Genomic DNA, 15,486 nt, shown 5'->3' with positions numbered 1-15,486 from the left:
GAAGTACTGACTCAATGAGCTCTGAGAGATGGACAGATGGATTTGGGCCTTAACTGCATTAATTCAATTCAGAAAGACCCCAAGACGGGGGTCGAACCCCAGACCTTCTTGCTGCAAGGCAACAGTGCTACCAACTGCGCCACCGTCCCAAAAGGGACTGCTAAAAGAAACCCAAAGGTTTCAATTTACCAGTCCAGCTACATTCAGGAGATCTGAACCTAAACAAGTCCAAAAGACATTCAAAACATTATGTGTGGATGAAAACTTAACATGGAAGGCCAAGCCTAGAAGGAAAGCTGTTAGTGGCTGCAAGACTTGCGACTGAGGTGGAGGTTCACCTTCCAGCAAGACAACAGCCCTAAATATACAGCAAGAGCTACAAATGTGTGGTTTAAAAACAAAGCAAAGTGTTAGAATAGCCCAGTGAAAGCCCAGGCCTAAAACAAATTGAGAATCTGAGGCAAGACTTGAAAATTGATGTTCAGAGACACTCTGCATCCAATCTGGGGTGCCTTTGCAAAGCAGAAAAAGAAAAAGCATATTGCTGCTGTGGAGAAAGAAGTATTTGCTTCTCTTCTAAACATGTTTTCAATGTGAACTGATATAGGTATATACATGTAAATACAATTATTTTTCAGGAGTTTGCATTCAGTTTCTACTGAAAACATGATGTTGAAGCACATGAGTTCTAAACAAGACATAAATCTGAAAAATCCTTTTTGTTTTTAGCTGAAGCTTTTTATGGGCCTTTGTAGAGTCTTTAGAGGAACTTGAGCAGAAGAAACAACTGTAATCCTTTAGTTTTTGGACTGATAACTTTAGTAGAAATAAATACATTTTACCACTTGTTTTAATTAAAACAGGACACAGAACTATTTAGCTGAATAACTTCAATTTGGTGAGTCATTAATTAATTAATTAATTAATTAATTCATTCATTCATTCATTCATTTATTGACTTATAAACCGTTTTAACACCTCCAAATAAGGAGATCAAAGCGTATAACAACAAAACGAGTCATTTCCTGGCAACCTAAGAGAATGAGAACTGAAGTGAAGTGAAGAGAAGTGCTGTAAAAATATCAAGATTGTTATTTTGCAGCACTTAGAGGCCCATCAGAATCAGGCAATATATGTTCCTGATTCTGATTGGTTGGGGGATAGTAATTATTATCCTCTCAAATCTGACACAGTTCCCTCTTTACTATCTCCAAAATAAGCTGTTACTAGGCAACACCGTTTCCACAGGGGAGGAAAGTGGGCTAATTGGAAAAAAAGACACTACCTCATATACACAGCGTTTAAAACAAACAGGCCCAAAAGACAAACGCTTTCCTGCATGAAAAGTTGCGACTCTAATATACACGCTGAAAAAAACTAAGGATGCAGACATTGGAACATTTTTATCCAGCATCGTTTCAGCTGGTAGTATGTGCAATATCCATTGATGGTGATAAAATGAAGCTTCTGCTTGAAATCTAACCACACAGCACTGTCCTGCAGACATATGGGGGAGTGCTGAGATATTTCGTGCTTTGAAAGGTCACTGCTGACAAACAATTGACAAAATAGGTCTTGCATCAAAGACTTATTGTTATTTTTATGAAACTGACTCAGAGGTACTTATGTGGGGGAAAAGTGTTTTCATCCAGGAACTAGTTGGTATTTCTTTAAAGCCGCAGTTCTAAAAATCTAAGAATAGCACAACTTAAGATGTAAAGCTGTGCTCCAACCCTGCCTCATTCCACCTTCTGTGCCCACTAGATTGTGTGTATACACTCGTAAATCCATACTTGTATTCACATGCAGGCGGCGCAGAAGTTTCTGAGACTTGGGTTAAATCCTGCCAAGAATGTGAAGTGTGAAGGACTATCACCTTATCTGAGTATACAGCTTGCGTAAGAGCATTTCCACACTCTTAAAATATTGTCAAATGTCACTTTTTCAGTAAATATAAATGTTTCAAAAAGACAGGTAAAGTGCAACTGGAAGAGACCATATAACCTTCATAGTGGGTTAAAAGGAGGAGTCAGGCGATTTTACTGATTATCACATTAGCTATCTCCTTTAATCCCTAACTGCATGACCCCATACAGATGTCACTTTGACTTATCAGGAAGGCAGAGAAGGTTCTGGTCCTTCAGGATTATAAAATCAACTCTGACTCACTCAGACTTGTGCGAACACACACATGCACACGCAGGTCCAAGCACAACAAAAGTGGAAAAGGTAAGCGGGGTAAGCTCTGCTGATAGCGAGCGGACAGAAGTGACTGCAGATCTGTCAGCGAGTCCCTCCGTGATGATAACACAATGTGGCTGTGAGCAGGTTCAGATTCGGGGCATGACTTAACTGAAGTCAGTCTATTGGGACACCAGCCATTGTAACATGGCTCAGAAACACTGTGGATAAAAATAGAAAAAGGCATAAGGGAGAGAGAGGAAACTGAACTGTACAAATTAATGAGCTGATAAGCTAGACAACTAGGTTGAAAAAAACAAAATGAGATGGTGAGGCAGGTGTCAGTCCCTAAAACAAGCAGGTTTGTGAGTTACGTAAAGCTTGTCGTGTCTGTCAGCCATGGCCAACAAGCAAATTGAAACCACTTTATTTTGTATTTAAGCCAACATCTATGTAATGTAGCTGGCAGGTGTTTCTTTCTGGTTTTCTCTGGAATACATGGAGTAAATATAGTGTTCCAATGCAGGGGCATGTTTTTGCCAGTCCTGAAGCATCTGTTTGCTCCTTGCTTTTGTTGAATTGCTCACTATGACTCAGTTTTACACTCCGCATTCTCTTTGCCCCATCAGGCTTTTACAGGCAACTTAACTGGCAGTTCAAAGAATAAAACTCTTCATTTTGTATGCACCAGAACATCCTGATCAAGGTAGCTAAAGTTCAGCATATAGGGAATCAAAACTGAAAACAACAAAGGCACGTTGCCATTCTGACCTTATGGAAGCTCCCGAAGAAGAGTTTTTTGATTTCTGGACCTTCAAATGTGACAGTCTGGAATTCCCCCCTGTAGTCGTTGTTGAAGAATGTTAGAGTTTTCCCTCCATCTGCAGCAAGACACATAAACTTGTGTAAAAAGGATACAAAGAAGCACACGCATTCATATAAATGTTCACTATGGACCAGGTTCTCCAAGTTATGAAAACTAAGACCATAAGGTTGCCATCAAGTTACACAAGGGCTCAAAATAAAACAATGCAATAATATGATGCTTTAATATGGTCTGACTTCATATTTGCCGCTTTCACCCAGATGATTGGCGTCGAATGGTGGCAGGCATTAAATACAACCTTAAGCAATTCCTGTTTGCCTGGTAAAGCTGTGCAAAAAAACCCAAAAATAAATTAATGTTTTAACTGCAGCAGAATGATGTAACACTGAAAATGTTAATGTTCTTAAAATTGAGTAAATGTACTTATTTGAGTGCATTTACTCAGTTGTAAAAAATCCCTGAAGGCATGAGAAATAATAGTTTTTAACAAAATCACTGGAGACACCCACATTGGACACCACTGCTGTTAATACTTCGCATGACCTTCTGCAAATAGGACACCACTTAGTCTTCTGCTATGACATTTTACAGGGTTGGAGTATACACAGAGAGGGTTCTTTAACAATTCCTCTTCTGATAGGTCTCTTATCCAGAATCCTAGGTGCTCTATATTATGTTCTCCTCTATTCAGCTCACCCCCACCGATCCTGCCTTGAATTTAGGTCTTGGGGCTGAGATGGCTTTGTAGAAGGTTGCTCTTGCATCTGATAAATCATTATTTTGCTGACTTGGTTATATGTTTGAGATGATTATCCTACTGAAAGACTCAACAATGACCCAATTTCAGTTTAGAAACCGGTAGAAATCAGATATTTATTTTATTTTGCTGTTTTCACATTGCTATGATTTTTTTTAGGGGAAATGGGTTGGTTTTCCACATATTCATTATTTTTCTTTACCCCAAATCCATCTCAAGCATTTCTTCAGATGACTAAAGAAAAATGTTTTGTTTTGATGACTGAACCAAGCAAACGGTTCCAGTTGAAGTCCCGGTAGAGTTTAGCAAACTTCAAATATCTATGTTTGTGTAGTAAGACAGAAAAGGCTTTTTTGGGTAGAATTACTACAGAATGCTGTTGTTGATTCTCAGTCATCCAGTATATGACAAACGTGAGTGCTTAAGTAGAAGGCAACAGGACTTCTCTTTTTTTGAAGATGTTTTGCCTCTCATCTGAAAGACTTTCCAGTTTACAGGCCAACAACCAGCTAGCATGTAAAATAAAATTTTACCAACAGTCAGCTTTGGGGAAATTGCTCTTAGTTGTTGTTGCAAGTTAAATGGGTTGCAAATTAAATGGGCTACTCTGTGCCATCATACTTACTGCTTACCAAAGTAAATTAGAGAGTTTTAGATTAGGTACACTGATTCAGTATCACTAATTGTAATACTACTGCTTAATCTGGGACCTTTTCCCTCACTGAATCACTGTCCTAAAATCAAAGGCTGAAATTTCCAAAATGTTCAATGTAAGATTAAAAATAGTACAAGGAAAGATAAATTTACTTTCTGTTTTCTTTTTCTCAGTACTGGCTCTTCCATGTAAAACAGCATAAGTTTCCACTGATATCGTTAATCTTATCTAACTGCACACATGTTGCTGACCCATTTATACCCATGGTCCACACTGTTGGAACATTAAGTCTATATGGCAAATCTAAACTGAATTCCCACCTCGCCATAATGGTGCTGGGAGTTGCCATGAAATATATTTTTCTACAAGTGGAAATTCCCAACCAAATAGATGCTTGTTAGGATGAAAAGGTTTTTGTGCTGATTATGGAGGCTAGTGTACATGGTTGTATTTTCTTTTAACACAAACATTTGTATTAAATTAATGGAATTTGTCAAGATTTCAATTAAAAAAAGACAGCTTTTAATTTGTTTTTCTTTTGTAATAATTTTAGATGTGTTTAATGTAAAGTTGTTCCCCTTACTGTCCAAGATGACTCCAGTAAGCGGATCATTGTTCTTATTGAGGATCTCCCAGATTGCAAAAGGCTCCTCTGGGCTATCAGGCAGTACTCTGAACAGCAGGGTGATGGTGTAGTCAGAAGGAAGCCCCTCGGGATGGATAAACCTGTAAGTCAGAACGCCAGATGCAAGTAAGTTCTTCCAGGAGATGTTTTTTGTATAAGTCCAAGTTGATTGCAGGTTCTGTGAACTAAAAAGATAAAAGCTGTGCTTTGCTTTCCAAAGGCCTGACACTACATCTCACTTCAGCAAGCGTGCTATTACTATGTCGTCCCATCTGTGATGCTTATCGAGTTGTCATACCTTGTTGGCTGTGCCATCAGAGCATTGCTGTGCAGGTGGAAACAGGGGAAAGCATTGAAGGTGCCAGGTACCATGGAAACACCAGCGATGCTGTTGTACTTATTTTCAACAAGTCCAAACAGCTCCATCATACGGAAACCTGCAGACAGATGGTGGGAATGACATTTTGTTAACATTACAGAAAATTAGGCCATTAAACCATGGATGATTGACGAATATTTCTCTCAGACAGTTTAGTTCACTTTAAAAGATAGAAAAAGTTAGAGACCAAGTGTTTACCTTATTTTTCTGTCTACTGCACATCATCTTACCCAAAATTCTTACCTCCTCCTTTGTCTGTCCAACCCTCTGCTTATCCTCCTTCAATAATGAACCAATGAACCTTTCTGTACTTTCTCTCTTCCCCCTTCCTGGCAGCTCTATATTCAAGACCCTTTTTCTGGTGAACCCTTTATCTCCTATCCGTACAAGCTCAAACCATCTTACACTGTTAGGACCCCAGCCATGGGGTCATGAATGGCCAGTAAAAACTTTTCTGGAACTTTTAAAATAAATCGCATTAGCCTACTTCCAGCACAGCCAGAAACAGGGAATAACAGCGGACTTCCCGTGACGTCACTGTCCGAATAAAAACCCCGCTTTTGCAACAAACTGACCTCTTCCACGCAGGTCCCCAGAGGAACTGGACGGAGGGCCACAGCGCGCTAACGCCTCTTTGCTGGAAAATAGACATAACTCTTCCAGCTGGATCCAAGAGTGTCATACGATCACGTGATCATATGTATTAAGTTAAGTACGAATGAACTGCTGTTTGTGTGTCCGGTATTCCTTCATGAACGGGGGTAATTAAGGTACAAGGGTTGCTTGACTTTTCTCTCTGAGGTCTACAGAAGCAAACTGTTTCAGAGAGTTCCCAGCAGAGACCCTGTCTCTACAACGCCGAGTGGAGCAGTTTTTCCGGTCTGAAGGAAGGACAACGGGACCGCATCACCGTGGCTACAGCAGTAACGTGCAGTTTGGGCGGCCGACAGAGGGAGCCGCCCCACCCAAAAGCTACAGAGGTTAGCTGCGTGTTAACCCTTTGTTCACTGTGGATGCTTTCTTCAACTTTGTCGTCCCGGACATCTTTTCCTCAGCACGGTTCATGTAAGAGGTTGTGTTTTGGGCAGAGAGAAGTAGTTTAGAGTGAAATAATCTAAACATTTTTCGTTTTATGGCATTTGGTTTTGTTTGTGTTGAACACTCAGCCATCTTAGTGCAAGCAGATTATCTGCATTATCTGAGCATGTGCTCAGTTTGTGTTCTGTGTTTGTGTTTTTTTTTAAAAGTTGAGACAAACTTCATTTAAAGGGTGATTTTAAACACAGAAGTTTGGCCATAACGCGCCATCCACACTTATGCATTTTAACCCTTTTATTAATGGTGTTTTAAAGGTATTTGTGTTTGGTGTTTGATTCTGATGATAAGCTATAAGCTTCTTTTGCTAGATTCAACCACTAACAGCTAAGAAAACATGCTTGCCTGCTAAAGATCATTTACCCAAAAAGGTTGTTGGTTTTCAATCTAGTTAAATAATATTTCCCTAAATATTATTTTAGTAAATTTGATAACTAAGTAACACAATTAAGCCCATTTCTCAAAGATTTAGTTCTTATTCAAAATAATATTTCTTTAAATACTGTTTCAATAAATAAAGGCAGCTAATTAAACACTGTTGAGAATTGGTCATCCAGAAGGTTGGTTTTATTCAGCAAATCATTCTTTAAAACATTATTTTAATAAAATAATAATAATTTTATCTGATTTTGCAGTGTGAATGGTTGTTTAAAGGTATGCCAATTATTGCCTAAGTTAGTTCCAAGACTAACTTAACTTCACTTCCAGATTCTTCAAGATAATCCTTGGTTCTCAAACATAAACATTGCATGGTAATGTTGCATCACTCTTTCGGTCATGGTTTCAACCATCTTTAATCAACTTGTTTATATTGTACATAGCCCATTAGTCTTCATTATTCTTTAATTCTGCTTGGTAGTTTAGTTGGATTGTTTTAGCATAGTAAAGAGTTTGTTGATTTAAATATGTTTGACTCTGAGTTGACTTATTTTTGTTAATAAATTCTTGTATTTTAAGAAATTGTGTGAATTCATTCCATGTGTGTACAGAGTTTTGCTGTTCAATAATGTCAGAGCTTGGCACATCCCTTTCAATTTTGTCCTAATGACACCGCCCTACTGGGCTGGTATTCACAGGACAACCCTTAACAGAGCGTAATATTATTTAATAAAATATTAAAGTATTAATATTAAATAATATATTCATATTCATAATCACAACAACACCTACCTCTCTAACTGCTAAAAATGAGCTGTACCTCTGACACCTATTTCTAATTCTGTTCATTTTGATCCCCTCCAATGAAAATGTTAACATCTCCACCTCTGACGTATTAAGTTCCACTTCCAAGACATACAGCATAGCAGCTTTCACTGCTAACTTGTAAATCTTCTGTTTCACTCTCTCTTTGAAAATTTCTGTCACAAAGCATTTTGTGACATTTGTCTTCATCCACTCCACAGGTACACGTGTCCAACTTCAGTACCTCTAGTCCTTGCAGCTGTCCTGTTTCACCTTTCTTCCCCTTTTTGTATACAAAAATGTATTTTATCCTGCTTCTAGTAACCCTTATTTCAATCTCTCCAGAGCATACCTCTCGAGACTTTCTTTCATCTGCTCCGTACTCTTGCTAAAGATCACAATGTTGTCTGCGAACATCATAATCCATAAGAATTTGTGCCCGACCTTATCTGTCAACCTGTCCATCACCACTGCAGACAAAAAAATTGTTCCGCGCTAACCCTTTTCACTCTTCCAGGTATCCATCTGTCACAAATCATCCCTGACATTTTCTCTACGGGTAATTAAACTCGTCCACCTTGAGTAATTCTACTCCTTGCAGCTTCACTGTTCCACTTTTTCCTCTGTGTGTCTTTCCTCTCTGTAGTTCACATGTGTATATTGTCTTGCTTCTCCTGAACTTCATGCTGTGTCTAGAGCATTTACTTTTCCAGACTCCCTTTCACCTGTTACCAATTGTCCCTACAGATCACAATGTTGCCTGAAAAGATCTTACTCTGTAAGGACTCCTGCATGAGTTCATCTCTCAACCTGTCCACCAATGGTAACAAAAAGAGCTGATCTCTTGAACTCATCTATGACTACTACCACACACCTCACCCCCAGTCTTGCTGTCTCTGTACACATAAGCGGTAAATGTACTGGATTTATGTAGCTCTTTTAGTCATATCAAACACTTTAAGCTCTTAACACTTGAGTTACATTCACCCGATCATGCTCACAAAGTCTTACACATCATAGTTGTAGTTGGCATTCACTGTGAAAGGGGAGTAAGCTGGAATTGAACCCTCAATTTCCAGACTGCAAGACGACTACTCTAACCACTGAGTTACAAGCGATCTTCCCTTAACCAAACTCCCATGTATCTGCCGCATTTGATTCCCTCATTAAGTAACACAGGTCTTTCCTTGATACCTTGTTTTATGCTTTCTCTAATTCAAAGAAAAAAAAATGCAGAATCTCCCTCCCTCTATGCATCTCCATAAAGACTTTCAAAACAAACATCACATCCGTAATGCTCTTCTTCTGCTACTACTCTCCCACTAAGAGGTCATCACCTCACTTCTAAGCCTAGATTCAACAACTCTTTCCCATATCTTCATGAAATGACTCAGAAGCTTTATACCTCAGTAGCTATTTTATACTACATATCAGCAAATATTACATGCTGATAGGCACCAAAAATAGATGTAAGAAAATATTTGAATAAGTGCCTTAAAATGGAGTTACCAAGCTTTTTTGTGCTTGTGGGTAACCTTTTGTGGAAACACTGAAATGATGTCCTCTTTGAGGTTGCCCAATGATACAACAAAAAAAAAACAATACATTGTAAGCAGTCATATTTCAACATGTACTCGGTAAAGTAAAGTAATATTTTTTTACATTTACCTGGGGTCGTGCTGCCACTCATTGGTATTGACGGACAAGCTGTTACAGGCAAAGTAAAATAAAAAATCAGCACAGCAGCAAAACAAATTTCATCTGTTGTTTATCTAAAAGAATTGAGGTCGTACTCGAACAGAAACATACTTGCAGTGGCGGCCTCGCACACAAAGGTTACCAGCTTCTCCTCGATCCTCTGAAAGGCATCCAGGTCGTCCACAAAAAAAACGTGCCTGTCGCTTGGTTTACTGGCGATACTGACCAACTCTCCATAGTCGGCATCAGCGAAGCCGATAGCAAACACAATGTACCCTTTACAAGGGGAGCAATAAGAAAAACAAACAGTCTTCAGCACTGGATTCAGTAACTGGAATTTATAAAATTTCCAAACTAAGCAAGTCCTTCCAGTTAACCAGGAATAAACCGGGTAGCAATAGGGTAATAGCTTAGTAATAAAATATAATCATTTATTACTTTCATTGTATTATTCATTGAGACAGCTTGTAATAAGGTGGTATATCAAATTATTGCAAATAAATAATACCACAAACTGTTTTCTGGTGTTGATAAAACATTAAATTGTTGTAATAAAAATGAAAAGCACTACAAATACAATGTAAATATTCATGGTAATTAATCAAAAACTAAGATGCATGTGTACCTGCTGGTGACCATTTTAAGACTTGGTAAGAGTGTTGTTTAAAAAGAATACCTAAATTACATTATTTATTGTATATATTAGACTACATTTAAAGCCCATAAGCGACAGTTATTAAAAATCACTTGTGTGAGATGTCTCAGACAGCCTTCCAATGACCCATCTAAAACAAAGTAAAACCAAAAAGAAACAAACTGGAGCTTCAGCTCATATTTAACCATAAAAACAAGATATGTCAGCTCTGACCTGCCATCTGCATCTCTTTGGAAACTTTGTTGACATCATCCTGAGATCGACCATCAGTAAGAACCACAAGGACATTGGGGATCCCTTTCCTGGCTCCTCCCTCAACGCTGAAGATGTTTTCCTTCACATGCTGGATGGCCCGACCTGATTGAAAAGACGAAAAAGTCAATTACGTCCAACAACCAAATCAGAGAGCAGTTATCAATTTGCATAAAAAGAATGTTTTAGCGTTTTCATTCTCGTTATTTCCCTTCACAAGAGAACTTAGACGTTTGAGAAGTAGCATAAATAATAAGTGTACCTTTTAATAGCGTGGAGAAAAAAGGTCTATTTGGGTCTAAAAGTCAATAGTAGAGTTGCTTGTGTGCAGAAAACCTGCTTTGATTCATCCTTCCCTGCAGGTTTATTAACATTGTTGCAAAAATAACTTGTGGACTACAAAGCCAAATTACTTCAGAAAACAAAACCTGTATAACAGTTTTAGATAAACTGCCTGACTAGTAAAATGTTGCAGATTATGGATCAGTGCTGCTAAAGAAATTACTGCCTCGGAGGGTTCATCTTCCTGCCAGAAGTCAGACCAACCCTGCTCACATGCCAATATTACCCCGAGGATTTAGGATTTTAATTTGGCGCCAGGTAAATTGCTATGTGTTAGATGTTGCAGTAACATTTGAAGCTTCATGAGCTGCTGCACAGTTTCTGTACTGGAAAACAACACAAAATCTTCAGTGAGTCACCACTGAAGTTTACTTAGGAATGAAGCTGTTATTGACACCATAATTGAAGGTTTTTCTACTTGATAATTAGCCTCAAAATTTGAAGTTTTACTATGATGACTGGTTGAGATATGTGATGAATGACAAATAAAATGAACAGAACTGCATCCGGTGGAACTAGTGGGGATTTTTTATTGTTGATGTAAGTTGTAAGCTGTAAGAAGCCTGTGAAAAGGTCAAGAGTCAAGTTTCTACTGTCATAATCACAGAAGCACAGAGCCACTCAAGGTAACCTCAAGAGCAGAGCCAACTCTAGGGCCCTCATTTGCAAAAGGTGCATAAGCACAAAAATGCCACACAACCATTTCTTTCTTTTTTTATTTTTTATTTAGTGGCCTTTATTTTGTAAGTTGACCAACGGGAAATGGGGTGGAGAGAGAGGGAAGACATGCAGCAAAGGTCAACAGGCTGGGACTCAAACCCATGGAGGCTGTGTTGAAGACTGCACCCTCCATACATGCTTTGCGCGTGTTAACCCTTCGCCACTGCCGCGCCCACGCAGCCTTTTCTAAGAAAAACTGTGTAGAAATGTGAGCATCCCAATGACAAATTGATGACTGGCGCGCACACACCAGCTCGTCAACGACATCTAGAGGCCACCCTCGGAAATTGTTGCAATGTGAAAACAAGTATTGTATGCACATAATAATTTCATACATCTGCGCACAGAGATGATTCACTTGCACAGGCCATATGTTCGTCTATCTGCATATTTAAATGGGGGCGTGTGAAGATCTGGTATTCCTTCATTTATACTTAATTCCACATTGACTGGGATGTGCAAAGGCAATGTGCTTGGATCCATGTATAGACAGAGTTTCATACATCTAGGTTTGTTTATAAGTACACAGTATTGTTGATATAATCATACAGCATGTTTCAGTCGAAAATACAAAGACAAAATACCTGGCGCCATACAAGTTTTTCTAAATAAGGCCCCTGGTATCTAAAATCTATGGAAAATGCTATTTGAACATGTAAGTGACTAATATTTTTATGTTTGATACCTACCATTTCTTTCTATATTGTAAAAAAAAAAGAACAAAACCCTAAATATAATGAATAGGATTAAATAAATGATATAAATTCCTAATCAAACTATACTTCAAATTATTCAAGCTTTTGCATTTTGCATATATTTACATGTTTTGGTGTTATCTCTACTCCGCCAAAAAGTGTACTGATATTTAACGGCACACTTTTTCTCAGAAAATCAGAATCATTTTTATTCTCTTTAATATTTCTGGAAGAGAAAGAAATAACACCAGAATCTCAAACAAATCCAGCCATCAAATATTTTCCTTTGGGAACGCCTGAAATTTCTTAATTGCAGTGTACACTGTGATTGAATGCATAATAACGCTCCAAACTGTTGCTTCCTGATTAAAAAAAATAAACAACTGGTGCATTATAGTGTGACATTATCACCAGGGGAATTTCCTTGCAGCAGTGATGTAGCAAATCTGTGGTCTGCGATCTCATTTCTGTGTCGTAAACTTTGATTAAAGACTGTTCCTGTCTCCAATCCCTTATTCCTTTCATTACAAACACACCTCCAGATGGGCATAGTTAACACATTACGAACACTTCATATAGACATTATACACATATGAAAGCACAGACACATACATGTCACTCAGTAAGTATTCAATATAAAACAAAATCTGGGGCAGAGGTTATATAATAAAGTTGTTTACAGTAGTGATAGTTGTGTCTTATTTGCTGCTGTTACACAAGTTAAAGGCTGTTATTTTGTCTCTAAGCAGCGCACCTACTGTGTGTTTTAACACTCACCTGTTTTAGTGTTTCCTCCCTTATAGGAGATCTTGTTGATGGCATCAAGCAGACGCTCTTTGTCACCGTAGGAGTTCAGCTTGAACTCAGTTCGAGCGTCATCACTGAACTGGGCGATGGCCACCTGCCAGGTTAGGACATATTTTTCAAAAGTAAATCTTTCAACAAGTTACAACTTACGCATATCATCAGGTTAAGTTGATTTCTTCTTGTGAAGATGGAAAGGTTTGCCATACTTACATCTTAATGATGTTAAGACTTTTCTTATTTAGATGAACTAATATTTAACAGAACTTTGGAAAAGCTCATTAAAAAGTAAAGCGATCCCTGCTCTGCTGCTACACTATGTGGCATCGCACGGGGGTTTTAAATATACATGTGGAAAATATATCTTTTATATAATATTGACTAAAACAACCAGATTTCATGCAACATTTTAAAAATAAACATTTTAAAACTCCAACACAAAACTTTGGTGAAACCTTAGTTTTTAACCTTAACTGAGTCCTCGACATTTATTGGCACCTCTGGTGAAGATTTGAAAAATCATTTATTGTAGTCATGGTTGGCACGCCTCTTCAATATCACATGGAGGACCAGGACAACACCACAGGTGTGGCAGTCTGGGGTGGTGGATCAAACTTCTCAGGTTCCCTGGGAAAGCTTTCTCTGGGGTGTTGGGGTGGAGGCTCCGACTGATGGTTGAACCTCTGATCCAGGAGGAGCAACATGGACCAGATCTTTACCTATGTGGAATTACTGAGTGGACTGCACTATGAATTTTGAGACTACACAAATTTATGAATGAATTCATTCTTTCATCTCTTTGTTTTGGTGCTTATTCCCTTTGTCAATTTCCATAATTGATTATTATGAGTCCCTTTAATTATCTACAGCAATTTTGTTTTCTAAAACTCTTCACCCATTTCCTTAGAAGAATACAAATTTAATGTATGCAGTTTTGTTGGAAACACTGCAGTCATTACTGACACAATAGGCTGCTAATGAAAATTCCAGTCATTGGTTCACCTCTCCTGAAATTATAGTGAACAGCAACAATTGCATAGGCAGGATGAGAAAATTGAGTACCTGAGGCAAAATAAATGTTGTGGCATTGGAAAAGCCCATTATTATTCTCTTATCAGTAATTTTAGACATGTTTGTTTGAAATGTTATGAACAAATTTTGATTGCTGTGGTTTATTTCTTTTCTTTTGCTTTTTGCTTAAGGGAATTCTCTCATTTGCAAATTATGTGCATTTTGCATGTCTAATCAAGCGTACATTTCCCAATTTGTCCTTCTGTAGCAGTATCTCTGCCCCTCAGAAAAATACACAGGCAACAGTTAATGAGACAAATTCAGATCTGTTTGTTTTCAAGCCACTTTGCTAACAGGGTGGATTACCCAGAAGCTGAAATGTGGATGAAATACAGCAAATACTGGGATAAAGACTGGATTTGGCACATTTGACAGGCTGTATGTATTGTGATATGAATGTACTTCATGAAATCCAATACTGCTAGATGAAAACTTCATCTTTGTCCATAAAAGTGTTTGGAAAGTAATTTAGAAATTATAACCAATAATTTGCTAGATAGATCAGTTTGAAATGAGACATATATTTAAAGTAGCAATCTCCAGGACCAAATGTTTAGAAAAAATAGACTTTGAAGACTTTTACTAACTCTATTTGTTTTAGAAATGACCGGGGAATGATTGGGTCTTGTCTTGGTTACCTGTGTGCCATCTGGGCCGATCCGGTCCAGAGCTCCGACGGTGCTGTACAGGAAACGGATAATCTTCAGGAAGTTGTCATCACCGATACTCCAAGAACCATCCACTAAAAAGACCAGGTCTGCTTTGGCTGCCTTACAAACTGGGCAGAGAGAAAATGACAGACATTTATTTTATTTTGGTTGTACATTAAAGGTTTCACGGTTTTGGTAATAAACCTGCACTCAAAAATAATGAGCACTTTGCCAACATTCATCTTAAGATATAGTAACCTTAGAAATACTATTCACAGATTAACATTAAGTTATTTTTTTGGGTCAGATCCTTATTTCCTATCAAAGGTGTCTATTAGTCAATTGAATTAACTGATCAACGCATTCAGCAGCCTGTGTTTGTTTCCTGTCTGTTAGAATCTGCTCATGTCGATGCATTTCAGATGGGAACTAATTAATCTTTTTATTCAGGTCGGGTCTGGTTCTGCTTGTGTTCCCCTTGGACAGCATCTCTCTTTCGTGAAAATTAATCAAGGCACTTCAGGTTCAAGAAGGGTTTCCTCTGGTTCTGTTCTGCATTCAGAATATGCTCTGAAGAAGTTCAACAGGTCCAGCGTTAAGGCTCATCTTTAGGTCAACCTTATTCATCTGGGAGCATTTTATAGGCATGAATTATGAATAACAATTCATGCAGGGTGTGTAGGTGTTATCAGTAAGTAATGATGGAAATTTTCAAATAAAAAATATTTGTGGGACTTAATCATGCAGCTTTCGAATGGACTTTCACCATCAGGAAGGATTAGTCGATATAACATTATGACCATTGTAATTAAAACCCTACTGCTTTATAAAAATATAACTGGGTCAGATATTAACAACTGCAACGAAACGTCAGCTTTTCACAATGACTCACTGGCTGC

At 38.1% G+C, this 15,486-nt stretch overlaps 1 protein-coding gene across 6 annotated transcripts in view; it reads right to left on the bottom strand.

Moving 5' to 3' along the window:
* LOC124879176 (collagen alpha-1(XIV) chain-like) overlaps positions 1 to 15,486 on the bottom strand; it is a 262,372-nt gene that overhangs the window by 112,959 nt on the left and 133,927 nt on the right. For all 6 annotated transcript variants that reach the window (XM_047383584.1, XM_047383586.1, XM_047383590.1 and 3 more), the window contains 8 exons: positions 14,576 to 14,715; positions 12,840 to 12,963; positions 10,267 to 10,410; positions 9,510 to 9,674; positions 9,369 to 9,407; positions 5,343 to 5,481; positions 5,003 to 5,145; positions 2,953 to 3,062 (listed from right to left, as the gene is read on the bottom strand). In XM_047383584.1, the coding sequence (XP_047239540.1) occupies positions 2,953 to 3,062; positions 5,003 to 5,145; positions 5,343 to 5,481; positions 9,369 to 9,407; positions 9,510 to 9,674; positions 10,267 to 10,410; positions 12,840 to 12,963; positions 14,576 to 14,715 (1,004 nt within the window). The remainder of the gene's footprint in view (positions 1 to 2,952; positions 3,063 to 5,002; positions 5,146 to 5,342; positions 5,482 to 9,368; positions 9,408 to 9,509; positions 9,675 to 10,266; positions 10,411 to 12,839; positions 12,964 to 14,575; positions 14,716 to 15,486) is intronic.

This window comes from Girardinichthys multiradiatus, chromosome 13 (genome assembly GCF_021462225.1).
Source record: "Girardinichthys multiradiatus isolate DD_20200921_A chromosome 13, DD_fGirMul_XY1, whole genome shotgun sequence".
NCBI lineage: Eukaryota > Metazoa > Chordata > Actinopteri > Cyprinodontiformes > Goodeidae > Girardinichthys > Girardinichthys multiradiatus.
The sequence above is the reverse complement of the archived record's forward strand: the minus strand, read 5'-3'. Positions and strand labels throughout refer to the sequence as shown.